The sequence below is a fragment of the Nelumbo nucifera genome, chromosome 2 (assembly GCF_055504915.1).
Source record: "Nelumbo nucifera cultivar China Antique chromosome 2, China Antique-T2T, whole genome shotgun sequence".
Lineage (NCBI taxonomy): Eukaryota > Viridiplantae > Streptophyta > Magnoliopsida > Proteales > Nelumbonaceae > Nelumbo > Nelumbo nucifera.
Genome location: NC_142650.1, coordinates 9,309,205 through 9,337,072, shown reverse-complemented (window position 1 = coordinate 9,337,072; position 27,868 = coordinate 9,309,205). Strand labels below are relative to the sequence as shown.

The following is a 27,868-nucleotide window of genomic DNA, read 5'->3' as shown; positions in this document are numbered from 1 at the left end:
CTTTTATAATAAAATTACAAAAAATGCAATATAAACATATTTATAAATAATATATATAGGTCGGATCAGATAGGGGTGATCTGATTTTCAATCAAATCCTAATATCCAATCTGATCCGATCTGAAAATCCGACAGGATCTCAAATATCAAAATTTCCTCTAAAGAAGCAATGAGAATGCAATTAATATCTGATCCCTTATCCTAAGATAAATTGCCTCAAGGGACCATTACGGAGGTGGAGGGGCCAGTCCCCTAAGATTAGGAATGCAACATGTTTAACATCACACTAGCTACTTGAAGTAATGCAACTAGGAGATAAATAAACAGATTGAAAGCTTCACATGCTGGAATTGTTGAGTGCTTGAAGCATTTTGATTTGATCCAAAAATCCCTCTACTCCTGAAGGTGCTTGGTCTCAAGTGGAAGAACCACCCTATGCACTAGCAACATTTGAGAGCTAAATACATCATTTATGTACAACTTCCTTGTATGGAGATATTCTAACATTGGCAGTTAACTGCTTAGTCAAAAACTGTTCCTTTTTGGTAAAGCAAGACTCTACAGTAAGGGATAGGTACCAGAAACCAACAAATTGCAAATGGGTTGACTACACCCTGCCCACCTGCTCAGGGATAGGGGTATTTGAAGCCACCAGATCCATATTTTAATGTGCCAATGGAAATGAATCATTTATTAAAGATCTTGACCGAGGATCACATTGGAAATGATGATTTAGCAATGTGGAATGTGTCACAAGCAGTGAAGATATGAATTGCATACTTCTAGAAAGGCTTACAAGCTAAAACCACATAGTTCAAGGAAAATATTATCTCTTTACTGCAAATAACTCAAGAAATAGATACCACTATGCAATCAAAAAACAAGTATATGCAGCAGATACTCCTATATAGGAATAGAACAATGTTATTAAAATTAAAGTATACATGCATCACATGTCCAAAGATAAGCAAAAAACACACTACATATAAAGATGATGCCTATTGAGAGAAGAGAAGATAGTATCCGAAGTTAAGGAATATAAGAAACAGATAGAAGATACCTCATCCTTTGACAGAAATGACAACACTGGAATGAGAATTTCCGCATCCTGTAGTCCACATAAAACCATTCATATATGACAAAAGGGAGACAATATATACTTATTTCAAATTGAGAAAGTAGCAACTTCCACCTTCAGTTTTGATTCATACAATCTTCTTATAGTAAGTATAAGTTCTGGTGAAGGAATTGCACCATCCGTTAGAGTACGTATAACCTGTTTCAAGAGAAGAATAAATGGATAATATTACACCTTTACAATTATCATGAAGAGTCATAGAAAGCATAGTTAATACATATATTAAAGTACCTGCATTAAGAGGCTCTCACATCCAGCTGGTGGATCTGAAATGATGCCAAGAAGCTCAGGTGAAGAACCTATAGTACGAACTAGTATTGGAATATGCCGATGAACTGCCTGCACTAAATTAATGATTTTAGAAACATGGACTTGTACCAAAAGGATAGAAACAGTTATAGTCTAGTGACAGTCTTTCAAGGAGAATCCCATCCTTTGCAAAGGATAAGGGTATAAATTCCTTTATGATGGACTAGGCAGTGGCCCACACAGATTACAAGGAGATTAGCAGATCTGATTTGGACTCCAAATGCAAAAATATAGTGAGACATTGAAGTCTTTTGTATTCTGATTGTTGTTTTCTTTCCTAAGCATTGTAAAGCAACCTTGTAAGGAGGCATTATCACCCTCCCTTTTTTGTACACGCTTTATATTTATTATATGAAAGAAATATTGTCAGCCACCAATCAAACAAAATAATAGTTACAGGTAGTGGTAGTCTCTCAATAAGATATCAGTAAGCTACAATTGGTACTTTAAACCAAACCTGCTTTACTGCCTTTGGTGTGCTTTTATATATTACAAAAATTTGCCGAAAAAGTGAATGCTTCTGCAAAACACAGTAAAAGAATATAGATTAACAGAATACAGTGCACCCAAATAGATAAATGTGATCTAAGCATTAAGCATCACAAAAAGAAATAATTTTTTTTTTCAAGTTTTGAAAAGGGACTAAGAACAATAGAATAATACCTTTGTACAAAGGGCAAAATACAAGGACATGCATCGTTGTGCCTCAGATATTGAGGATGGAATACTTTCAGTTGTGCTTGATTGATGAGTATCGGAGGAAATTTCTTTAGTAGTGGCACTGACTGAAGGCTGCTCATTCACAGGTTTCTCCAAATCAGCATCCTGCAATTTAAAAGAAAAGAAACAAAAATAATAAGAAAAAATACCAAATTCTCTAGGGCCAATAAAGAGCATTATGTATCAGAGGAAGCAATTCTTGATCAGCCTGGAGCTAAGATAAAAATAGTTAATTATTATGTAAAATTCAATTTTCTAATTTCAATTGAAGTCAGAATTCTGCTGGTGGTTGCTTGTCTTACACTGCTGGTCCCAAGCCCAGATAAAGGAGGGTTGTGTCAGACTGTCAGGTTGGCAGCAAACATAATACGAATCATGAACCGTTTATGGAATTAAAAGTTAGAATTCTCTGAGCTATATTTTTTTATGAATATTCTCTGAGCCATATTCCACAATTATTTTTTATAGTTAAAGAGGGAAAGAAAACACCGCTCGAGAGACAAAACATGTACAAGAAAAACTGAGCTGTACATGACAGAATCAACAAAACAATAAGAGCACCGAGGCACTTGCCACACTTTAGAGGTTAAACCACCCTGAAAACCATTATCAAATATGGTCCTGCATCAATGGCATAAAAATTGATAATCCCATACGACAAGAAAGAGCTTCTTGGGTAGACGCTTTGTTCTCAAAGATCCTGTTGTTGCCTTTCCATAAAAGCCAGCACAGGGCCAGGGGAGCAAGCTCCCATAAGAATTTTCCTTTTCTGCTTAAGCCTGAGGCTGACCAGGAGGAGAAAGCCATCAATAGGCTTCCGGGGCAAAGGCTCCTTACCTACTGAACAGCTTCAAACAATATACCAAACACCTTGAGAAAAGTCACAATGTAAAAGAAGATGCTCCAAATATTCCTCATGGCATTTACCAGGAGAACAAATATATTCCACAAAATTAGTTGGGTCCAATCTTGATATGGGTGGGAAAGAGCATATCCACAATAGTGTATGTTATCAAAGCCAACAAAATACAAAAGGTGGCTAGAGAAAACATTTTTGAGATGTCAAAAGAGACGGCAACAACTTCCCTAAATTATGATGTTGAGCTTCCAAAATCAATTAGGAGTAATTTTCTTTATTCAAATTGTTAAGTAAATTTTCTTTAGTCTGAGGTAGCAATGGTCTTTATTCTATTGGGACTAGGAAGGAGACAGCAGTATCTTTTAATCAAGTAATTCCATTAATTTAATTATAGATAACCACCAAAATATAATATACAAGCGTGCATGAGTGCACATGTATGTATGTACCCGATAACATAGTTTTGTCATCTGAAGTGGGTGACCTTTCTCTTCTCTTAATTATTTTGGTACAGAAAAGGAGAACAATACACTCCTTGGGAGGAAGAGACAGAACAAAGGATGGCACAAAATAGTATGGTACCACTCTTCGTGGAAATTTGGCATGTCTTGAGTATGCCTCTCAAATTTAACTGAAGACATTTAGGAATGGCCAAACAGGGCTTCACAAGTAGGTGGATTATCTTATCCAATTTATTTGTTTCTGAAATATGTTAGACAGGTTGCACTGGAAGGAGCTAAATCAGTATATCTTTAACAACAAGCATTTGATAGATGCCATTTGTTCAAAGGATATTTAGCACTCTTTTGGTGATCTATCCATACATAGTTTAGAAGTTCTGATTCTAAAATTGTCTTCAGTTGGGATCGGTTATTACACAACATATTTTTTAATGTAGAGATGATCTTGTGCAGCCACATCACCACTGAAAACCAAAAAGTAATTGCATTTGCTTCTTTCAAGAAAAAAGACAGGACCTTTTGCACTTCACTAGGCAATCCTTCTGCATCTGTTCCTTCCAAAACATTAACACCATTTGTTACTGAGCGCAGCATTTCCTTAGCAAAGTCTTCTATTTGTTGAGCAATTGATGATATAGGATAAAGTTTGTTAGCTACCTGTAAAAACCAACAATACCCAAAAACGGTAAAACCAAGAAATATGACAAGTTTTTACTCCAATGTTACAGAGAAATTTGCATATCAAATTACCAGACGTATTGCCTTCATCCTTACTTCTTCCAAAGGATGAACTGCACTCTGTCGAGAGGTCATAAATAACATCGGTCAATGTGAAAGATCAGAAAATATATCCACTTAACATGGAAAACAAAAGGGAAGAACTTTGAAGAATTCTTGGTCAGGAAGAAAAGAGGATCAGAAACCATTATTGCACCCCTTTCTTTTTTTAATATTAAACCACAAAAGTGTATTTCTGTACTTTGCCTATGAAGGAAGAGAGACAAAGTGCTAATGAAAAGGGAGCCAGTAAGTGAGTTGGATTCTGATTGGACTTTGGAAATACACATACCATGAAAGAAATTAGGCAGCCGGTAAGTGAGTTGGATTCAACATTTCATTGGCTCGAAAGATTGGCAAACGGGTTGTACGATGCATTGGCCAAACTAGGGGTTAAAAAGGGTACAATCGTATTGGGCACAATTGTACTTTGAGACTTTGAGAGAGTTAAACAAGAAATGGGATAGGGGGCTTGGCCAGCCTATTTTATTGGGATGCTTGGCATATTGAACATACTACATTACTTTATCTGAATAATAAAGATTAACAGTTACCAATCAAAAAAAGAAAAAAAAAATTGAGCATCTATCAGTTCATGCATCCCCATGATTTAAATCAAGAAGCACAAAAGAATGAAGATAAGATGGCAAAGAAAAAAACCATTTTCAAGAGGAAAAAAACATAGAAATGAAAAGGTAAGCTTCAATAATATTAAAAAAAATGATCTATACCTCACCTAAAAATGACTCAACATTTTTTATTAAATTGAATGAAAAAGAAGTAGCATATAAACTAATGCTTAAAAGTAATTCCACTTCCACTACTGTTTACCAGCTTACTAAAAAGAAGAAATGAACAATAGATGAAACCTGTAAAGCAATCTTCAAGCAGACATCTCGAATGGGAGGTCTTAATAAAATCAGATTCCATACAGCACTGAGGCCTTGAGTAACTCGATCACCACTCTGTAGTTCCGTGTCAATTTTTTCGTTGCTTCCAGGTGAGCATAAGCACTCTAACAATTTAAGAGTTGTCTTTGGAAGGTAAGGAACTTCACCAAGCAACCTACTTAATGATTTATCGGAAGCTGGAAATGAGTCTCGGAGTGTTTCAGCCTACATTTTTTTTTTGTTTTTTTGTTAGGAATGTACGATACTGCAAAATGTTCAGCATATGGGAAGCTTAAGCATGAAAACACACCACAGTCAAAAGAAATGTCTCATATACTGAGGTAGCAGTAGTAGAAGAGAAGAAGTCATGTTCCTGCTCTGCTTCACTAAATAACCTGTATAGGACGCGTAACGTCAACTCGTGCCCCTGAAGACATTCAACAACCATAGTCAATCGTTATGCAAGTCTAGGACAAACAGCAGATTGCAACTAAATCCAACTTCTTTGAACATGCCAACAACCACAAGAAACATGTAGGACATAAAGAATATCCATAGAATAATAACATTTACAAACAAAAAAGATACAAAAATTGGAAGCCTTAAAAAACACTGGGAAAACCAAGGTCCCAAGCTTCTGACATCAAAAGCATGGCTCTGTACGGCAAGCTATTAAGAAAGATAGAAAATCTCTTAAACTAAGGAATTACCACTTTTTGACAAAAAATAAATAAAAAGATTTTTACAAATAATTAATATTTCAGATCTGCATGGATGTACACAGCAAATCAGTATTTTACGGAAAGAAATTTCAAGAATCAGAATAATATAAGGACATATAATTTAAAAGCTGTTGATAGAGCACAATGATGAGACAGGATTCATATGACACCAAAATCAAGCAATATGTGCAAGTTTTGACCCCTTGAATTTAGGCCACAAGTTATGAAGTTTAAACTGTTTTCTCTGACTTTGAGTTAAAGCCCAAATAACTCACAAAAAGCTCTGAATATCATCTCTCTGTGTCACATTAAGTGGAGCCTAACTAAATAAAGCTAACAGGAAAGCATGTGGATATTTGAATCCAGATCCTTGAAGAAAGTTTTTTTTGGATAAATAATAGTACAAATTTCATTCATTCAAAACCATGAAGACACAAGGCCAGATCCTTGAAAAAAACATGAACAAGAGCCTTTAGGATTACAATACAAGGCCCAACTGTCATTCTCTAAAAAGTCAACATATTCACTATTCATGATTTAAAGATGGAAAATTGCATCTAAGCTCTCATCATATGGAAATTCAAATTCCAAGAAGAGCTGGAACATGCTAGTGGAAGAGAGCACTACAGAACTGGCTGGAATATTCCCTAATTAAGTAGTGGAGTGAAGTGTAGGCCTTTAAGGAATCTCTCAAATAGGTGGCTATTACCATGCTACAAGTCCTATCAGAATCTAATGCTTCTTCCAAATTTGAAGTCAAATCTATAGAGTTTTAGGAAGATGAAAAGAATAATATCTATGCATTTTCAAGGGCCCATAAATGTAAAAACAAATAAAAAATTTAATTACCAAAGGAAAATTCCTGGATTCAATGGAAATAGATGTCTCAAGAATAAGCAAGAAGTTGAACCAAACAGAAGCATCCAAATATAGGCATAAATGTTAGCATAAACCAATCAATTACCTCATGGTTCGTATAATCTGACAATATATGCTTCTGAATAAGTTTCCATGGGTCTAACTCCAAAGGAAACTGCAGAAAGAACCCACAACATAGATCACATAAGAATTTATATAAACTGAGAATTCTATGTAGAAGGGACGATATGGCTCTTTCTAGTAAGGAAGAATAATGTAATGATTCATGCAAATATAATTTATTCACAACAAGAGACCTGAAATAGGAAAAAGAAATTCTATGCAAATTGACACAACCACATCATATACGCTTACATGCAAAAGACACGTACGGATACAAGAACTAGAGGGGTTCATGCACACATACACACAGAAAAAGGAAACCAATAACATGTCTACATCATATGTTCACTAAGTAGATTATCCTCAATGTCAGCTAGAGTCTATCTTGAAGGCACCACGGACTCAGTTGTGAAGACCATAGCCGCATCATGTTCCAGCCTATACATTCCAAAGTTTAAGGCCATCTATCTCAACAAATGCTCTGATAGTTCTTACAAGAAACCTAGCAATATACTTTACCTCAATAAGGTCACTTCTTAACCATCAAAAAAACAAAAACTTACTTTTTATTTTGCAACACAATTATAATCAATTTCCACTTTGTACAAAAAGAAAGCCAAAGATCAGGAGACCCCAGATGGCAGGGACAAATGTTGTCAAAATCTCATGGTTTACGATATGATTCATGATTTGAATCATGAATCCCAAGGGTTTCAATTCGAATCTTATGTCTGAATCCTTTTCAGCAAAAATCTTATGATTTTTGTTTGAATCCTAGAATTTGATTCATAAATCTTACAATTTATATGATTTTTACAATTCACTATGATTCAAATAAATTCAATTAAGAATTAGTTCTCTACTTTTTTTTTTGGTTTATGTTTAGTTTTGCCATGGGAGACTCTTTTTAAAGCCCTTACTAGAAAATGATTTATTTGCATTATTCAAGACTAGAAATTGAGTTTATTTTTCTATCATATGTAAGTTAAAGGGACGCTGTATGTAGATTTGTTTGATTTTCGAGTCAAACTTGATTATATCATCTTAGGCTTCTTTTGTATAAGTGGAAAATTCTTTTTTTTAATCAATTGGTAAATTTTATTGTTTTAAGTACATATATGGTAGATATAGATTAAAAATAGGGTAAAGTCACTTTGTTATATACATGTAGCCTTTTAATATATCTTTATTTAATTTTTTGACAGTTGGTAAAAAATAGAAATAATCCTACAATTTATGATACGATTATGATTTTCAAAACATTAGCTGGGACCAACATTGGGTAATGGCCTTTTAAGACAATTGTAATCAATTGGTTCAACACTTATTAAACTATGCCCACATATTGGAACAAATGGCGTGCAGTATTTCTGGGAATCAGGATTTCTTGGATATAATAAACGAAAAATATCACGGACAATCACCTAGTAATGTGACTATAGAATGTAATGGTTTTTTAGTATCTATTTTTTGATTTCTGAGATATCCAAGCATCTCAATTTTTTGACTACAGAAATAAGCTCCTGATTTTTTTTTTTTGTATCTACTTGGAAGTTTTTGTACAGTCCCTCAATGTATATGGGTGGCCTCTACCCCTTTCTTTAAAGTTTTCAAATCAATAAAAATATAATGCATTATCCATTCTATTAAGGAAAAAAAACTTGCAATGTCTAGATAGGGGCATAAGGGTCAAGAAATGACAACCACCTAGGGAAGGTGGTTAGTTGTAAAGTAGAAGAATGTTTGACCAAAAATTGTATGGTCCTAAAATTGAAGGACAGGGATAAACAACTCACTAGAAAATGGAAGGACAGTAGTTTTTTTTTTCTTTGATAAATGATTGGTATTTTATTAATCATAGAAGTGTCAGCCTAAGAGGAGGCACAAGATGTTACCTCCCCTTAGAGCTGAGCACTGATAAAAATGCACACTCTAACCTGGAATTACAATTATAAGGTAGCCCAAAACAGATCACCCCTTGATACCCCTTGTTTAGCCAATGAATCGGCCATAGCATTTGCCATTCTGCTGACCCACTGAAAACTAACTGCCATATTCCTTGTCAGCCAATTAACTTTCTTCAAAAGGTCCTTGTAACCCCAAAAGACTGTTTCTGGATTTGACAGCCAGCCCACTACCACCTTGGAGTCCCCAAATGGAAGGACAGTAGTTTAACCACATAGAAAATTACTGTCAACACCATTAGATGGAGCCAAAATGAGAGGAAGAGCCCATCGGTTCTCTCAGATCTCAGCTATCCTATTATGGTTTTAGAGTCCCCTTCAATAATCAAATCCCTAAAACCTGATGAGCATGCTAGTTGTAATCCTTTGAATTTTGCTTGTAATTGTAATTCTAACCCAGACCATAAGCCCAGGCTTCCATTAACCCAGACCATCGGTTCTCTCAGATCTCAGCTATCCTATTATGGTTTTAGAGTCCCCTTCAATAATCAAATCCCTAAAACCTGATGAGCATGCTAGTTGTAATCCTTTGAATTTTGCTTGTAATTGTAATTCTAACCCAGACCAGAAGCCCAGGCTTCCAGGCTGGGCCATTCAATTTTCAACAAATTCCCAAACCGAGCCTGCCCAAGTTGCACCCCTAATTCAGTGACTGGGTTGAAGGCCCACTGTTAGGCCCAGCCCAATCTAGTCAGTCAAAGGCCCAACTACTGAAAAGAGCCAAGACCCTTGACCTCCCAATATCTCAGAAGTTCAAAAGGAGGATTAAATTCTAGTTGCCGTGTAGGTAGATTCCCCATCAGAAGTTGTATTTCCCATTACTTGATGTTAGTTACATGATCATGTAATCTTTGAGACAACTATAGAGCAACCTTGGTTGAACCTAGTTCATAGGGAAGAATTGGGGGTGGCTGGGTGGGTCCCTGCCATATAAAAATCTAAATGGGGTCATTCCTGCTATTGCTTTGGAAGGTAGTGTTGCACCAGTACTTGGCCAAGGGAAGCATGTGGGCCCACTGCCTTGGCTTCTGTAAAGAGACTGGGCCGAATGGGCCCTAGTATCTCTTTATGTTACTGCCTAACTGGCCGCCCACTTAAGGGCATACTTGTCATTACTCTAACTTTAATTCTTAATAAAAAAAGGGATAGAGGAGAAAGGAGAGATGATTTGATTTCTTCTTCTTCTTCCTTCTCTTTTCGCCATCTTCTTCTCTTGTAATGCTGCTCTTACTTCTCTTCTTCCTTTTTCTTCTAATCTTCAAATGTACACCTAATATTTGAGGACTGATTTGCATCTTGGTATCAGAGCAGGTCTATTTCTTCCTTTTTTTTTTCCTTTCTTCTTTTCCCATACACCCCTAGGTTAAGAGAGTGTATGGAGAGATAGGTTCTCTATAGTACAGAGGATCTCTGGCCTAGTTGGTTGAGGGTTTGGAGAGTTTAAATCTGGCTGGATATTGCCAAGAAGAGGTGCTGTTCTGTTGCTGCCCAAAACCCTAGTTAGAGATTTTCGAAGGTACAGGTAAAGGTGAAGCTTGGGTGTGGAGCTCTGTGCTTGGGAGGTGTCTTGTGACTCCTAAAGGAGGGCGGTTCAGGTATGGAAGAGATTGGGAAGGTCTGATAAGAGCGGCTGCATCTTCTCTCTTTCTCCCCAACAGTTGGACGGAGTAAAACCCTAGTTTTCAAGCATCTGGGTTCTGGTTTGACTTCAAGTTTATACAGACAAAAATTCTCGTTCTTTGATTTTCGTTTGATTAATGGAGCCATACGGAAGTGAGTTCAAGCAGGTGTCGTTTTCAGGCCTTGGCTCGGTAGATTCCGTTTTGACTAGTGTAACCACAATCAAACTAGATGGGACAAATTATCTTGCTTGGGCACAGTCTATAAGAATTTATGTCTGTAGTAGAGGAAAACTTGGGTATCTTACAGGTAGTAAAGTGAAACCCGAAAAGATAGACCCTGAATTTGAAAAATGGATGCAAGAGAACTATACTGTCATAGGATGGTTGGTCAATTCTATGCAACCTCATATAAGTCAGCACTATCTCTGGATGTCTTCGGCTAAGGAGATATGGGACAGTGTTACTGAGACCTATTCATAGAAATTGAATGTAGTCAGAGTATATAAGTTGAAAAGTGATGTGAAGAACCTAAGACAAGGGGAGAAGAGTGTACAATCTACTACTATATACTGAAATCCTTATGGCAAGAAATTGATGTTATGGAGACAGTTGTATGGGAGAGTAAGAATGATGCTGAAATGTATAGGAAGTTGGTGGAGAGAAATAGGGTGTTTGAATTTCTCACTGGACTCAACCCGGAGTTTGACATCATTAGGCAAAATATCCTGGCCAGAGATGAGGTTACTCTTTCACAGGCATATGCTATGATAAGTAGTGAGGAGAGTAGGCGGCAGGTTCAGTTGCAGGGTCCACCTACAGAACACTTTGCACATGTTGGAATAAAGCCAAAGAGTCCTACTGAGAAAAAGGAGCAGATATGTGAATATTGCAAGAAACCGAGGCATACAAATGACACTTGCTGGAAGCTTCATCCAGAGCGTCTCCCTGGTAGGTTTAAGAATAACAATAACTCTAAGAAGGGCAGTCAGGTAGGAAAGCCTAAGACAGCTAATGTTGCTACAATACCTGAAGGAGGAAATAAGGAGAGTGAAGAGAAATCAACCATTGAGCAGATGGCAGCAATGAAGGCGGATTTTGAAAAGTATGGGAGGCTCCTAAATCACTTGGAAGCTACGGTTTCTTCATCTCACCCTTCCAACAACACATTATCTTCATCAGCATTTGCTCACTCAAGTATTCGTTCTTCTGCAAATCATGCTTCAGTTTCAGGTAATCATAAAATCCCTTGGATTATTGATTTTGGTGCATCAGACCATATGACCAACCTGTCTAATCTCTTCTGCTCATACCAGCTTCTCTCTGGCAAAGAGAAAATATCCCTTGCTGATGGGTCTCTTGCTCCCATCTCTAGTAAAGGAGATATAAAGACCTCTGACACCCTTTATTTATCCTCTGTCCTTCATGTCCCTAAACTTAACACAAACCTTTTATCTATTAGCAGCTTAACTAAATCCATGAATTGCAGCATAACCTTCTTTCCCACTCATTGTGTTTTTCAGGACCTGCAATCTCAGAGGATGATTGGGAGTGGCGATGAGGTGAACGGAATAAACTTGTTGGACACACCGGATCGAGCTTTGGGACCACCTCATGGAGTTGCCTTAGAGTCAGTTTTGTCAGAGTCTGTTAACAAAATTTTGTTGTCACTTTCGATTTGGTCATTTGTCATTTTCTGCTTTGAATCATTTGTTTCCAAATATGTTTAAGGGAGTGTCTTTATCGAGTCTTCATTGTGAGTCGTGTGAACTGGCAAAGCATTGTAGACATTCCTATTCAATAAGCAATAAAATATCTCTTTCTCCTTTCCATATTGTTCACTCTGACGTGTGGGGGCCATATCATTTGCCAACTATGGGGGGTTACAGGTACTTCATCCTTTTTATTGATGACTATTCGCGTTACACTTGGATTTATCTCATGAAATCCAGGGATGAGGTACCAGCTATTGTGCAAAAATTTCATGAACTCATCGTCACCCAGTTTAACACTCGTATCAAAATATTCTGTTTTGATAATGCTAAGAAGTATTTTGAGAGAACCCTCTCCACCTATCTTGAAACTTTTGGGGTTATTCATCAAAGTTCTTGTTCCTACACTCCACAACAAAACGGGGTGGTGGAAAGGAAGAACAGACATGTGGTTGAAGTTGCCAGATCCCTCTTGTTTGCATCCCATGTTCCTATAAAATTTTAGGGAGATGTTGTTCTTACTGCTACTTTTTTGATCAACTGTATGCCCTCCCGGATCCTTGACTTTAAAACCCCCTTTAACCTTCTCTTCCCGAATGAGGATATCTTTTCTCTTCCTCTCCGTGTTTTTGGGTGCACTTGCTATGTGCATATTCACAGTCATCAAAGGCACAAGTTTGAACCTAAGGCTCATAAATGTGTTTTTCTGGGATATGCTTCCACACTGAAGGGATATTGCTGCTTTGATCCAGTTCGTGGCACCTGTTTTGTATCTCGGGATGTCACCTTTGCTGAGTTGACTCCTTTCTTTAGCATTCCTCCTGAGGGGGAGAAATCTGAAGAGCCCTTTGCTATGTCTCCAACTGTTCCTCTTCCCATTCCTCTTGAGTCCTATCATGAGGTGTCCACTTCTACCACTGGACCTACCTCCGATATTCCTATTCCTCCTCCTCCTCCACCTCATTCTCTTATAATTCCTCCTCCTCCTCCACCTCATTCTCTTATAATTCCTCCTCCTCCTATTCTCCAAAGGTGGTACCAAAGGCAGAGATTCAGACATGGGCAAGTTGTTTCCACTCCTTCAGAAGAGCCTCTTGCTCCTCCCATCATTCCTGCGGTAACAGGTCAGCCTTCTTCTGACCCATCTATAGCTTTCCCAGACCTTGACCTTCCTATTGCTCTCCGCAAGGGCAAGTGGAAGTGTACAGCCCATTGTATCTCCAAACACCTGTCTTACAGCCTTCTCTCTCCTTCCTACTACTCTTTTCTTGCATCTGTTTCTTCCCATGTGATACCCAGGTCCGTACCGGAAGCCTTATCTCAAGCTGAATGGAGGGATGCTATGATGGCTGAACTGGATGCTTTGCATAATAACCATACCTGGGATATTGTTGACTTGCTTGAAGGGAAGGAACCAGTGGGTTGTGTAAATGGGTGTTTACCATTAAATATCACTCTGATGGCTCTATTGAGAGGTTTAAGGCTAGGTTGGTTGCTAAGGGCTACACTCAAATGTATGGTATTGACTATCTTGAAACATTTGCTCCTATAACTAAGATGACCTCAGTCAGGGTTTTGTTATCTCTAGCCGCTACTTTTGACTGGCCCCTACACCATTTTGATGTTGAAAATGCCTTCTTGAATGGAGACCTGCATGAAGAGGTCTATATGTCTCTGCCTCCAGAGGTGTATGGGAAGGAAATGCAAGGCAAGGTGTGTAAACTACAGAAATCTATTTATGGTCTCAAACAGTCTCCTCGGACTTGGTTTGAACGGTTTAGGGCTGCTCTTGTCTCCTTTGGCTACACACAAACTCAATCTGATCATACTCTGTTCTTAAAGAGAAATGGCTCTCTGGTGACCTTCTTGATAGTTTATGTTGACGATATTGTGGTCACGGGTAATGACACTAAAGAGATCAGTAAACTAAAAGGATTTCTCAACTCTGAATTTGAGATCAAGGATTTGGGAGATCTTCGGTATTTTTTGGGCATTGAAGTTACTAGATCTAAGGATGGTATCTTCATTTCTCAGCGTAAATATGTCCTTGACCTCCTTGTTGAGACTGGTAAACTTGGAGCTAAACCAATCTCCACTCCTATTGATCCTAATCATAAGCTTCTGCTATAGATGGTGAGCTCTTATCTGATACGGGGGTGTTTCAAAGACTGTTTGGGAAGTTGTTATATCTTTGCATGACTCGGCCAGATATTTCCTATGCAGTAAGTGTTATTAGTCAATTTATGCATTCTCCAAGAGATACTCATTTAGTTGCTGCAGAAAGGGTTCTGTGTTACTTGAAAGGTACTCTAGGGAAAGGTATTCTATTTGCTAAGCATGGACACATGAAGCTGGAAGCTTTCACTGATGCTGATTGGGCAGGATGTATTGATGATAGGAGATCCACCTCAGGTTATTGTGCTCTGGTCGCTGGGAACATTGTGTCATGGAGGAGTAAGAAACAGTCTATAGTTGCTAGATCCTCAGCTGAAGCAGAATACAGGGCAATGGCACATGGTGTGTCAGAATTACTGTGGCTACGATCCCTTCTAGAAGAATTGGGGGTTGACTACGAGAAGCCAATGATGCTCTACTGTGACAACCAAGCAACTATCAACATTGCACATAATCATGTTCAACATGACAGAACTAAGCACATTGAGGTTGATAGACATTTTAAAAGGGAAAGAGTTTCCTCAGGAGAAGTTTGTTTGCCATTCATCACATCAGACGAGCAATTGGCTGATATCTTGACCAAGGGAGTTCCAAGAGGGAAAATGACACACTATATAAGCAAGCTGGGCATGATTGACATCTATGCTCAGCTTGAGGGGGAGTGTAAAGAGACTGGGTCGAATGGGCCCTAGTATCTTTTCTTTTGTTGTCGGCTAATGGGCCTCTCTTAATGGGGCTGTTATTTTTTTTTGTTTAATCTCTTTATGTTACTGCCTAGCTGGCCGCCCACTTAAGGGCATACTTGTCATTACTCTAACTTTAATTCTTAATAGAAAAAGGGTTAGAGGAGAAAGGAGAGATGATTCGATTTCTTCTTCTTCTTCCTTCTTTTTTCGCCATCTTCTTCTCTTGTATTGCTGCTCTTACTTCTCTTCTTCTTTTTTCTTCTAATCATCAAATTTACCTAATATTTGAGGACTGATTTGCATCTGCTTCTCTCCTGAATAACACCATAAATAAGTCTCCAAGCATCGGTTTAAGACCTTCGTCTGGCCATTCAACTGTGAATGATTACTGGTGGAGTTGTATAGCCGAGTGCCAAGCAGACAAAAGTATTCTTTCCAAAATTGACTGAGAAAGGTGGGATCCCAGTCTAAAACTATAGAGTTGGGGATCCCATGTAATTTAGCAACATCTTTAACAAAGACTTCAGCTGCCATGGAAGCAGAACAGGGGTGTGGGAGAGCAGAAAAATGGGCATACTTAGATAGTATATCAACCACGACCATAATCACTGATTTCCCTGATGAGCATGCAAGACCCGTGATGAAGCAATGGACCCACACGTGCTATGGAATCTCAAGGGGCTACAAGAACCTGCTGGAGATTGAGCCATATATTTCTGTTGGCGCACAGTGCACTCAGCTACATGCTGCATGACATCCTGGCACACTCCATCCCAATAATAATGACTGCCTAATCGCTTAAGAGTCTAAAGAACCCCTAAATGCCCACCCAATACCAAATCATGGAAGAGTTGAAGAAGCTCTGATTTGTAGGCCAACTAGGGGACAACTACAACTCATCTCTTGTAACAAAAAATCCATGCGCACTAATGTGTACCCAGGTGTTGTATGGGGGTCCTACTAGAGCCTTGACCAAATTTGTTGCAAGTCAGGATCGGCCCTGGCCTCTTACCTGATAGCATCAAACAATGAATAGTGAGGTGTGAGCACGTGAGGTGGGCCAACTCTTCCATCCTTGATAACCATCAGCAGCCTGATTGTTGGGCACTTTGGCCCAGGTTTGTATTCTATAGCATAGTGCCATAGTCATAACGGCTCAGTTTGGAAGAAGCACAAATACAAATATCTACAGTACAAATACATACAAAATAATACAAAATACAAGGTTTTGCGCTCTACATATTTGTATTTGTACTCCAGAAATACAAGGAAGATCCTATTTATCCAGAAAAAGATCAACACCTTGGATCTTCTCCAGAAAAAGAACCAAGGAAGGTCCTATTTATCCCCACATGTATGCTGTTTGTGCTTAAAAGCCAGGAAATCAACCAATCATATTCTGATCCACTGTGAGGAAACTAGGAAATCCTGGATTTTCTTTCTCAATCTTTTCAATCTTAGTTGGACTTTCCCTGAACATATGATAGACTGTCTCACACAATGAACAGCAAGAAGGCTAAGCAAAAGAGGAAGGACTTTATGGATTTCTGTAGCACATGCTATCCTTTGGGGCATCTGGGAAGAGAGAAATAACCGAATTTTCAACAACATAAAAAGAAACTTTGAGGAGCTTTTGTCTATTATATCTTTTAGAATTTTCCTTTCAACTTCCAACTCAGAGTTCTTTAAAGGAATTTCCTTTTCTGACCTTCAAGGAAATGCTGCAGATTTTTTGTTTTCTAAACACCAGTCCTTAATCCCCCCTCTCCCCCACTCTTCTGTGGTGGAAGGGGAGATAACCATGCACTTTGATGGAAGTGCGTTTGGAAACCCAGGTGCATCAGGAATTGGTGGAATTTTTAGAAGAAGAGATGGTACAGTTATTTGGGCTTTCAGTGGACCGATAGGGATAGCCTCCTCAACAAAGGCTGAAATTATGGCAGCACTAACTGGAATCAGGATTGCAAGAGATCTGGGCTTTCAGAACATTACCATAAAAGGAGATTCAGCAAACACCATCAAGTGGCTAGCTGACTCTGGCAGAGGTCCAAGGGCTTTAGCTCATTTCTTGGCTGAAGCTAGAGATATCCTATTAAACTTAAATGCACAGCTGGGTTGGATCCCTAGGGAGCTAAACTCTAATGCGGATGATCTAGCAAAAGCTGGTGCTCACAGGGATTTCTTGTTTAGTGATAGCTTTCTTCCTACTTAACATTTGAGTTGTAATTTCTGTGTACATCTTCTTATGTACCCTCTATTTCATTAATAAAGTTACCATCTTTTTCAAAAAAAAAATATTTGTATTTGTATTCCTTTCAAATGGAGCCAACCCAACAATTTACTAACCAATTTTTGCTGCTCTGGGGTGTGATCTCTCTGTTCCAAGAGGTATTTGAGGTTGTGATGATAGTTCCTGATCACAAACTCACGTCCCAACAAGTATGTGTTTTGAAATGGTAGAATACTGATATATTTCATTCTAATGCCAATCAGCATATACAGTAAGCTGCTGCAATAAATAGAAAGAAGAAAAAAATAGAAAGTTGAAAAAAAGAAAGAAAAGAAAATAGAAAGTACAAGAATAGAAAGAAAGAAATAGAAAGAAAAACCTTCTAAATCAATCCTTCCACAATCCTAGGAATATATACAATTCTATTTTTACACAACTACCAAATATAGATCTGCACCAGTAACCCCACGTTTTCCAACACTCCCCCTCAAGCTGGTGAATAGAGATCCTCCATTCCCAGCTTGGCTATAATTCTTCGAAAGTCTGTACTATTGAGCCCTTTTGTAAGTACATCGGCCAGTTGTCCTTTTGTAGACACATAGGGAGTGCAAATCAACTTGCTGTCCAGTTTCTCTTTTATAAAGTGTCGGTCAATTTCGATGTGCTTCGTCCTGTCATGTTGAACAGGATTGTGAGCAATATTGATGGCTGACTTGTTATCACAATATAGTTTCATAGGCTCTTCTCGTGGAATCTTTAGGTCTTCTAAAATTATCTTCAACCAGAGTAGTTCACACACTCTTTGTGCGATAGCCCTGAATTTTGCCTCTGCACTTGACCGAGCCACTACATTTTGCTTCTTACTCCTCCAAGTGATTAAGTTTCCTCCCAAGAAGGTACAGTAACCGGAAGTGGACCGTCTATCTACTAGAGATCCTACATAATCAGCATCTGTATATGCTTCAAGAGCCAGAACCTTGCTAGAGACAGAACCTTGCTAAAATAAGCAATCAGTTGTCCCTTTTGCATAAGAACTGCTCCCACTCCCAGTCCAAAAGCATCAAATTCAAGCTCAAATGGCTTGGAGAAATCTGGTAAAATCAAGACCAATGGCATGGACATGACTTGTTTAAGCTCCTCAAATGCCCTCTGAGAATCATCAAACCAAATAAAGGAATCTATACCCATTAATGAAGCACATATAGTATCCAGTGAGGCCAAGGAAGCCTTGTAGGGCCTTTACCGTAGTGGCCTTGGGACACTCTTGCATTGCAACAACTTTGTCCGAATCAACCATCACTTTCCCTAATGCGACTACATGCCCAAATTAATGTACTTGAGTTTTGCCAAAGGTGCACTTGGATAGCTTTGCATAGAACTAGTGATGGCTCAATAACTGCAAGGTGAGCTAAAGGTGATGCAAGTGGGAATCCCAATCCTTGCTATAGACAAGGATGTCACCAAAAAAAAAACCAATACGAAGTGCCTTAAATAGGGTTTGAACACCTCATTCATAATAGCTTGGAAAGTGGATGGCACATTCATCAAGCCAAAGGGCATCACAAGGAACACATAGTGCTCGTCATGCGTTCTTAAAAGCTGTCTTAGGGACATCTTCAAGATGTACTCGAATTTGGTGATACCTAGATCTCAAGTCCATCTTAGAGAAAACTAGGGTTGAGCGCAATTCATCCAACTACTCATCCATTATAGAGATAAAAAACCTGGCTTTAATGGTAATTTGATCCAAGGCACGACAATAGAAACAAAACCACCATGTCCCATCCTTCTTCTTAACTAGAAGAATAGGAGAGGAATAGGGATTACTACTGGCCTGAATAAACACCTTCTTAAGCAGTCCGCCTACTATCTTCTCAATTTTAACCTTTTGAAAATATGGGTAGTGGTTTCGCCTGACCTTAGTGGGTTGGACCCAGGCAAGAGCGGGTTTCTATGGTCCTAAGACCTTTCTGGCGACAGTTGGGTGGATGCATTAGTATGGGCAGGCCCGAAGCCTTAGAGGCGCTTAAGAGGGTATGCAAGGGCTTAGTCTGAACATGTTGAGGTTGTAGCCCTTGAAGATGGCAGGGTGAACCTTTTTTTATAATTAAAATGTGAATTCATTAATCAAAGAGAATAATCTGTTACATGCATCCCTAGGAGAAGCGTGAGGTGCAGCCTCTCCAAGATATTACAATGAAACAAGAAAAAACAATAATAAATTACAGACTTGCGCTTGCCCAAAAAAGCTCTTCCCTAGAAACCCCTTGTTTGGCAAGACAGTCAGCAAAAGCATTTGCCAACCTACCCACCCATTGGACTCTAATGATCATGTGTCTTGTTAACCATTCAAATTTTTTCATAAGATCCCTATAGCTCCAAGTAGCCAATTGGGGTTCTGCAACCAACCCACAATCACCTTAGAGTCCCCTTTAATCAGTAACTTCTCTATCCCAAATTGGTCAGCGATCTGAATTCCTTGTACAGCAGCCAACAGCTCAGTCTTTGTAGAATCACCTACTCCCACCGGGCCTGAAAACAGAGATAGGATCTTGCTATCCTCAGTTCTCGAGACTCCTCCAATCCCTGACAATCCCAGATTGCCTCGACTGCTCCCATCAAAGTTCAATTTGATAAAACCTTCTTGAGGAAGGTATCCAAACTGTTGCAGATTTATTTTTATGAGAGGGCAAATTAGCCATTGCAACCCAGCTTCTCCAAAAATCCGCAAAGGAAAACAGAGAAAAGGATTCTAAGGTTCTCAGTCAGTGTATAGCACTAGTGAAGATACACTCCTTTACTGCTGCAAGAAAGATTCTAGAATTCCTTTCTTGCCAAATAGTCCACAATGTGGCTGCTCTAATGCATCTCCACATGCATCTCCCTTTTTTTGTTGGCCAAACAAAGGTAGACGAGCTAAACAACAAATTGACTTCTGATAGCATGATAGCAGAACCCACCTGCAACCAAACAAATCAGAAATCCAATCCCACAGAGCTGCAGCAAAGGGGTAGGAGATTAATAAGTGGCAACAATCCTCACTATGGGCTTTGCACAAAATACACCAGTTTGTGGAAAGACACAAAAAAGGCCTTCTCTTTTGCAAGTTTTCCAAGGTATTAATCTTACCATGGTACACCTCCCAACAAAAGACAGCTATCTTAGGGGGAATAGGTTTGGTCCAAACTTCTCGTACAGAGAAAGACCCAGGCGCATCACTAGAACAAAGGGATTTGAAGAAAGAAGCATACGAAAAAGATCCTTGAGGAGAAGGGGCCCACACTCTCTTATCAGGGGAAGAAGGGTCTAAACAAACACCACCAACAGTATAAAGCAACTCGGTGACAAAAGGAAGTTCAGCCTCCTGTAAACCTCTACGAAAATCAAAATCCCAATTCAAATAAATAGGGAGGAGTGGAGGGGAGAGGAGAGAGGAAATAGGCTCTTTTTTATAAAGGGAAAGAGAGTAAAGAGAGGGGAAAAAGGTCTTTGAGAGACAAGTTACCAACCCAAGTATCTTCCCAAAACAGAACTAGAATGCCCGCGCAAGCATCATACGTTACACATTGAAGAAATTTGGGAAAAATGCCATGTATTGCCTTCCAAGGAGTTGATAGAGTAACCCAATGAGATACTCCGGCATCCCAACCTGAATTGAAACAGCCATGAATGCTAACCACCACCGTATGGCAGGGTGAACCTTCCCGAACAAAGCCCATTGTCAGACGAGCCCAATCACAATTCACAGGTCACTAGGCCCAAACTACGTAGCCATTGAATGTCGACTACATCAGCTCCAGATAGCTCCAAAGGGTGGAGGTCCACATGGATGGTGTGTCCTTGGATCATTATCTTTTCATTTTTACAGATTTCATAACAAACAATTCTTTGGCCATTAGCTCCATGCACTAACAATGGAGAAATGTGGTGTATAGTCATACCTAGCTAATGGGCTAACAATTGGGTGATGAAATTCATAGAAAACCCGCTATCAATCAATACAGACATCGGTTGTCCCCGCAACTTGCCTTTCACTCTAATGGACTAGAATGAACTTAGGCCCATTAGAGCCTGGAGAGAGATCTCTGGGTTGTCCTGGACCCCTAGTCTGGCCCCTCAAACTTAGTCATATTGACCCCTGGATTAGCACATCCAACCCATCTTTTTCCTCATACAATTGCATAGTGAAAACTTGATTGGCCTTACACATGTGCCTCGGCCCAAATTTGTCATCACAATTGTAGCATAGCCCCTTCTCCCATCAGGTCTACATCTCAGCCTAGGAGAGGTGCTTAAAGGGCATGTTGGGCCTAATTCCCATGGGCTTAGCCAAATCTCCACTGGGATTGATCTTGGGTGGAGTCTTAAGGATAGAAACCAAGGATCAATTAACCCAACTTAGTTGGTCGAGCCACTCTTCCTAGAGCTAGGCCAAACCACTTATGGTCAAAACAGTGGTCAACTGTATAGTTTTCACTTCCATGCGGATATCATCCCTCAGTCCTCCGATAAAACATCCCACCAAAGCCTTTTCTGGCCATTCGAACACCCAAGTAGCAAGCCACTCGAACTCCAACAAGTAAACCCTAAAGAAGCCGGTCCACTTCAGCCTGAAGAGTTGTTCATCATAATCTTCATATCCTAAAGGTCCGAAGTGCATAGAAAGAGCCTCTGTGAACTCCAACCAACCAACCTAAGGATGAAACCTTTTGTACCACTAAAACCATAAATCACCTCTCTGATGCCCTAGTGCCTCATGATACTCGAAGAACCTCCACCTTGAAGATCCAAGGGATTAGATCGCCACTAGATTAAGTACGGAAATTAATCTTTATTAACTTCTCATAAGGTGGTGCTCCCATCCAATACCTGTTGTGGTTGGAGCCTTCTATATCACCATCCTTTCAGTTAGACTCCCCTGTCGACTATTGAGAAACCAGAGCGGAGATTGCAGCCTTAAGTTCCTTAAGTTCCGTTGTCACCTAGTTGAGGTTAACCTCCACCTAGTTGATCCAATCATCTGTAGAGGCTGATCTGGTTTGAGGCATGGCTGTAATTCAAGCTTTGACACCAATCTGGTGAGTACTACTCACCACAGGAGCCTCTTCGAGGGAGACTCATCCTCCTAAACCACTGAAAGAGAAAAGAAGATAAGGTAATTTGATTATTTGATGCCCTAAAGGAATTCCTATGGCCTCATATAGTTGGCTCAAAGATCACATGATCATGCAACTAAATGGGAAAAACAACTTCTAACAGGAAATCTTCCTACATGGCAACTAGAACTTCTTCCTCCTTTCGAACTGATGAGATATTGGAGGTTGAGGATCTTGCCCACAAAGGAAAATGGACGATGAGTGCATTCTATACAAGGCTTTTAAAAAAGGATGAATATAACAAGAGCAAAAAAAATTAAGAAAAGAAAGTAACAATTTTCAGACTTTCACCAAATAAACAAAGGGACAAGATGGAGACTTTCTTTTTTTTTTTTGAAAATGGTAATGTATTAATGATGTAATCAGGATACATCATACATTTGTATCTCTAAGTACAGTGAAGAGATCCACATCACAAGAAAAGAAAAATCTAGATACCATGGTTTCAAATGTCGCGACATTTCGCAAATGTCACCCGACATATGTCGATGTCGAGGCTCGCCGACATGAAAATGGATGGTAATATAAAAATTACATTATTTCAGCCGACATTTCCTATACTTTGGAAATGTCGACCAAATCGGTCCAAATAACCAAAAAAAAGACAGTTTTTCTATTACGTCGATAGGATGTCGATCAATGTACATTAATAATACAATATGTTAGTATATTATATTAATATAATACAGTATATTAATATAAATTACTCCATTATTAATTTCTATTTAATATTTCAAATAAAATATTTATAAAAAAGAGTAAACAAAAATAAAAACAAAAGAATAAATTAATTACTTTATAATATAAAACATAAAATAATTTTCAAGTGATAAAATATTAACTAGTTAGTATTTTTAAAATATTTATTAAAATCAGAAAATGTTTATTAAATTTTATAATAAATCATATTCTAAATTTAATATAAAAAATCAGAATAAATTTATTAAATTTTATACTAAATCATAATTTATTATAAATTTAGTATTAAAAATCATAATAAATTCATTAAGTTTTATAAGAAATCAGAATTTATCATAGTCTTAATACTACAAAAAGGAGAATCAGCTTATTAAATTTATAATAAAACATAATATATTATAACTTTAATATTTAAAAAATCAGAATAAATGTATTTCTATTTACTAGTGTGAAATAAATATATTAGAATTTATAATAAATCAAAATTAAAAAAAAGAAAAGAAAACATCGGATAACCTTGTAAAAACATCAAAATGCATAATAAATCAGTAAATCGCCATTTACTAATTTGTTATTGATCTTAGTTTCTTAGCTTTATATAATGGTTGGGAATAAGATAATAGTCTAGAAACATGTATTAATGCTTCTTTTATCATTTTACAAAATATCATTGCATATTTCCACATATTTCATAATATTTCCACAATGTCTCTAATTTTTACAATATTTCCTCGACATTTCCGACATATGTCCTATATTTTGGTAAGCGACATTTCCATCGACATCGACATTTTAAACCTTGCTAGATACAAGGATTATGTATTATAGAGCAAAAAAGGATATCCTTGAAGAGTTTTCTCAAAAAAAAAAAAAAATTCTTGAACAGACTTGCAGCCATCCATGACCATGAAGTGACACCATAATTCATAGATCAGCAGGTAATGAAGGAAAAGCAGCACCATAATTCATTGGGAAAGCAGCCCCATCCTCTCAGGTCAACTGAAAGAAGAGTGACTTGGTGGATAATAAGCCCTTCAGGTCCCGTCACCAGATCCTAGAGTCCTGCCTACTGTTGCATGGTTGTTGCCTGTATAAAAGAGAGAAAAGATACCCCATCTCTTCAATCTCCAGTTATTGAAGTCCCACCTAAATTTTGGACTCCACACATATCCATTTTGATAAAAATCCAGGTAATAAATCAGCTACCAATAAATTTCTTTTTACAGCAACTTGAAATAGGCTTGGAAACACACCTCTATGAGTGGCCTATCCGCACATCAGACATCCCTCCAAAAGCTGTTCTTCCATTCCCAATCAATAAATCAATGTACTCTATACCTTTTTTTATCAGCAAGAAAATTGTTAATTGTATTAATGTGAAAGCAAAGTTACAGTAGAGTGGGTGTCCAGTCACCCAAATAAAGATACAGAAACCAGAAAGAACAATGCCCAAGAACAAAAAGCTACATTAATTCCAAAAAAAGCTGTTGCCTATAGACCACCTGCTTTGCTAATATGTCGGCCTGCCCATTTGCAGTTCTTGCCCATGTATAAGTGGCATTCAGGTCCCTTGACAGGCTTTCTGTTTCCCTTAAAGCATTACTATAAATCCAAAGTTCATTGCGCCTAGTAGTGGTCCAGGATACAACCAGTTTTGAACCCCCTTCAACTTCAAAGTTTTTGAAGTTTGATTGCTTAGCAAATCTTAGGCCTTGTAACAATGTCATCAGTTCAGCCTTCAGTGAATCTCCTACCCCTATAGGTCCCAAACACAGCCATCACCACTTGAAGAGTCTCTAAACACACCACCAATACCTGTCATTCCCACATTTCCCATGGATCTCCCATCAAAATTTAGTTTCATTTTATTACTTGCTGGGGGCTTCCATTCCATTACCTTTCTTTCCTTTTCTTTGGAAGAATGTACCACTTCATTCAACGCCATTATTATATCAACCACTACAAAGATTTGGACAAGATCAAGGGTTTTTATCCATGTGCAACTTTTATTTTTATAGTCTCCACAATTACCTCCTTCAACCCGTATTTCTCATCGAAAATTCTTGCATTCCTTTCCTCCCAAATAGTCCACACCACGGATAATGTACTCTATACCTTTAACAAATCTAGGAAGACTTTACTAATTCATCTCCAAACGGAACACCCAAAAGGTTGGACAAGATGGAGTCTTACCACTATAAATCTATAAAGCAGGAAGTAGGACAATACAAAATAACAACACAGGCACTTTAAAACATCTGTTGTAGTTTAATAGTTTGGGTGTTCATACAGGTGATCAAGTGGTTTGTATGCTTGTGGTTGAGAATTAAGACAAAGCAACTCCAAGACATACTAGGGTTTTGAGCAAAGTGAGATAAGGAGAGCAAGAAGAAGAGAAGGAGAAGAAAGACAAGAGGAGAACGTTTTACTTAGAACAGGGGCTTTATCCCCTTTTTTCTTTTTGTACAATTTTATTTTTTATTAAAATACTGTTGATATTTAATGTTTTTGATGGTCCAAATATAACTTAGGCCCAACAATAAAAGAAAACAAAAGTTAAGCTCGGTTGTTATATGCCTTTCATAAAAAACTAGGTTAAATCTGTATGTGTTCTGAACTTTATATTGCTTATTTGCTTGGTTTATTACTACACTACCAATTTTCCATACAAGAATTGATTGTATTGCATGTTGTATCTTGTATGCAATATTGAAATTAACTGAAAGAACTAGTGATTTAGTATATTAACACCATTACCTGCCTTTTATTGTTCTTTCAATTTACAGCAATAAAAAGGGATAAGCAAGCTCACTGTCAACAAAGAAAAACATTCTGAAAATCCTTGTTTTGGTCGAAATCCATCATTTAGGTTGTTCTAAGCAGACATCTAGGCAAATAAATGATTGATAAGGCACTCTTTAGTCACCTAGAATCACCAATATGCCTTGACAACAATTGTTGAAAGTAAATAATTGTTTTTAACAAGTGTGGAATGTAAACAAACCCAAAAAGTACTTTAATAGAAACTTCGTCCACAAGCTAAAAGTTCATTTTATCTGGAAGCTAGAGCCATTATCAGTGACTAAAAACAGAGAGATACTAAAATATCTACTTTAATGCTCAATCCTGAGCAAAAATATAAGCATATAAAAGCCAACAACAGAAAATACAAAAAGTGCTAAATGCTAAAAAACATCAAGTAAAGCTAATAAACATAAGTATAGCCAATAACAGCAAATTTTATTTTATTACCAAAACCAACAGAAAATACAAAAGTGCTAAATACCAATAAACATTAAGTAAAGCTAAGAGAATGTTGAAATATCAAACTTTAATATAAAATTTAAGACAGTAGATTCATTTAGGTTTACTACCTCTACACCCAAATAAGCAAGCAAAGAAAAGCGGATTTGTGATCCTCCCGATACTGTTGTTTGTTTGTAAGCTTCAATAATGCGCAAAAATGCAGATTTTTGCAGATGATCCTTCTGTTCATCAGTAAGGATGACTACAGGTGCAGCCATCTTAGGAAGAACATAATGGTTAGGCAAACTCACAGAAGTTGCTGTTGCATGAATTATGCTACTATTGGAATCTGCAATGGCCACTTTTGGGCTTAGTTCCTCAGACCCAGTTGGAATGCAACCAGACAAAGGATTATCCATAATGGGCATTCTATCAGAACTTGTAACTTGCTCTTGATCTGCACTTAGTAAGTCAGTGGAGGACAGATGAGAAGCATCTAGTGTTTCAGGCACATCACTACGGGTGGCAGAATCTAGACCAGGTATCTCACCATCCAGATTCCCCATATCATGTATCACTGAAAGAATAGTTGAACTGCTCTTCTCCACTCCAGATGGAACTACAACATCAGAAGAAACCGATTCACTAATTGGAGTTGATGCTTCAGTCACATCATTTACTACACATAACGAAGCACTATCAGTTATAGCATCTGTTTGATGTTCATCCTCCCATTGAGGTTTCTGCAATTTATGGGAAAACAGGGACAACTCTCAATATTGCAGAACTAATTTGGTTCAACTTAAAAGAAAAGCAAAACTGAGAGAAAAGCAGCCAAGACATAATCCTTGGAACATGGAAAAAAAGAAAAAAAAAAAAAAAAAAAAAACATGATTGAAAACCAAAGAAATAACATACCACTACATCAAGTGATATTGATGGTTGAGCATTTAACAGTGATGCAATCTTCGGTAATGCACTAGAAAGTGAAAAAGCATCTGACAATGATGGCTGTAAGAGTGAGGTATTTCCACCAACCATGCTTAAGACAGAGCCAATGTTTATCACAGGCTCATCATCCCCATCAGCTTTTGGACAAGTTGACGGAAGATGACACATATTAGCCATTACTACTTCAGCTAGCAAATCGGCAGAGATGCTTGAAATAAGTATCTCCAAGGATCCAACAGCCTTTTCTCCTTGTGCAACCAAGGCACCAAACATAGCAACAAGTTGCTGCACAGGTCCCGTAAGTCCATCTCCAGTGGAAGCCCTTGATCCAATCGAAGGATTGTCATCCTGGTTTAAATCAGATTTCTTCTGTGGCTCTTTAGTGGACTCCTCCGAGACAGTAGGTGTTGGTCTGGCTCGTTTGCCAGATGCTTCTTCATCTTTTACCATATCACTGATATCTTGAATAATGGGTCTTTTCCTCCCCGGATCTATCAGTGCTGCATCACATGCTTTCATTAAAGGCTTCTCTTCCTGTAAGTGTACCCTCTAATTACCAGTAAACTCAGAAAA

At 38.1% G+C, this 27,868-nt stretch overlaps 1 protein-coding gene across 8 annotated transcripts in view; it reads right to left on the bottom strand.

Annotated features, from left to right (window-relative positions):
• ESP4 (HEAT repeat-containing protein) overlaps window positions 1–27,868 on the bottom strand; it is a 66,665-nt gene that overhangs the window by 15,153 nt on the left and 23,644 nt on the right. For 6 of the 8 annotated variants that reach the window (XR_016082610.1, XR_016082609.1, XR_016082608.1 and 3 more), the window contains exons 8-19: window positions 27,263–27,844; window positions 26,473–27,087; window positions 6,841–6,909; window positions 5,465–5,581; window positions 5,134–5,379; window positions 4,238–4,285; window positions 4,004–4,144; window positions 2,111–2,272; window positions 1,905–1,967; window positions 1,370–1,477; window positions 1,193–1,276; window positions 1,061–1,108 (exon numbers count right to left, since the gene is read on the bottom strand). Coding sequence is in view for 5 of the 8 variants with exons in the window: in XM_088898408.1 (XP_088754534.1) it covers window positions 1,061–1,108; window positions 1,193–1,276; window positions 1,370–1,477; window positions 1,905–1,967; window positions 2,111–2,272; window positions 4,004–4,144; window positions 4,238–4,285; window positions 5,134–5,379; window positions 5,465–5,581; window positions 6,841–6,909; window positions 26,473–27,087; window positions 27,263–27,844 (2,283 nt within the window). In the remaining 3 variants the exon portion in view is untranslated. The remainder of the gene's footprint in view (window positions 1–1,060; window positions 1,109–1,192; window positions 1,277–1,369; window positions 1,478–1,904; window positions 1,968–2,110; window positions 2,273–4,003; window positions 4,145–4,237; window positions 4,286–5,133; window positions 5,380–5,464; window positions 5,582–6,840; window positions 6,910–26,472; window positions 27,088–27,262; window positions 27,845–27,868) is intronic. The other 2 variants (XM_010255438.3, XM_010255439.3) reach the window with 1 other exon arrangement.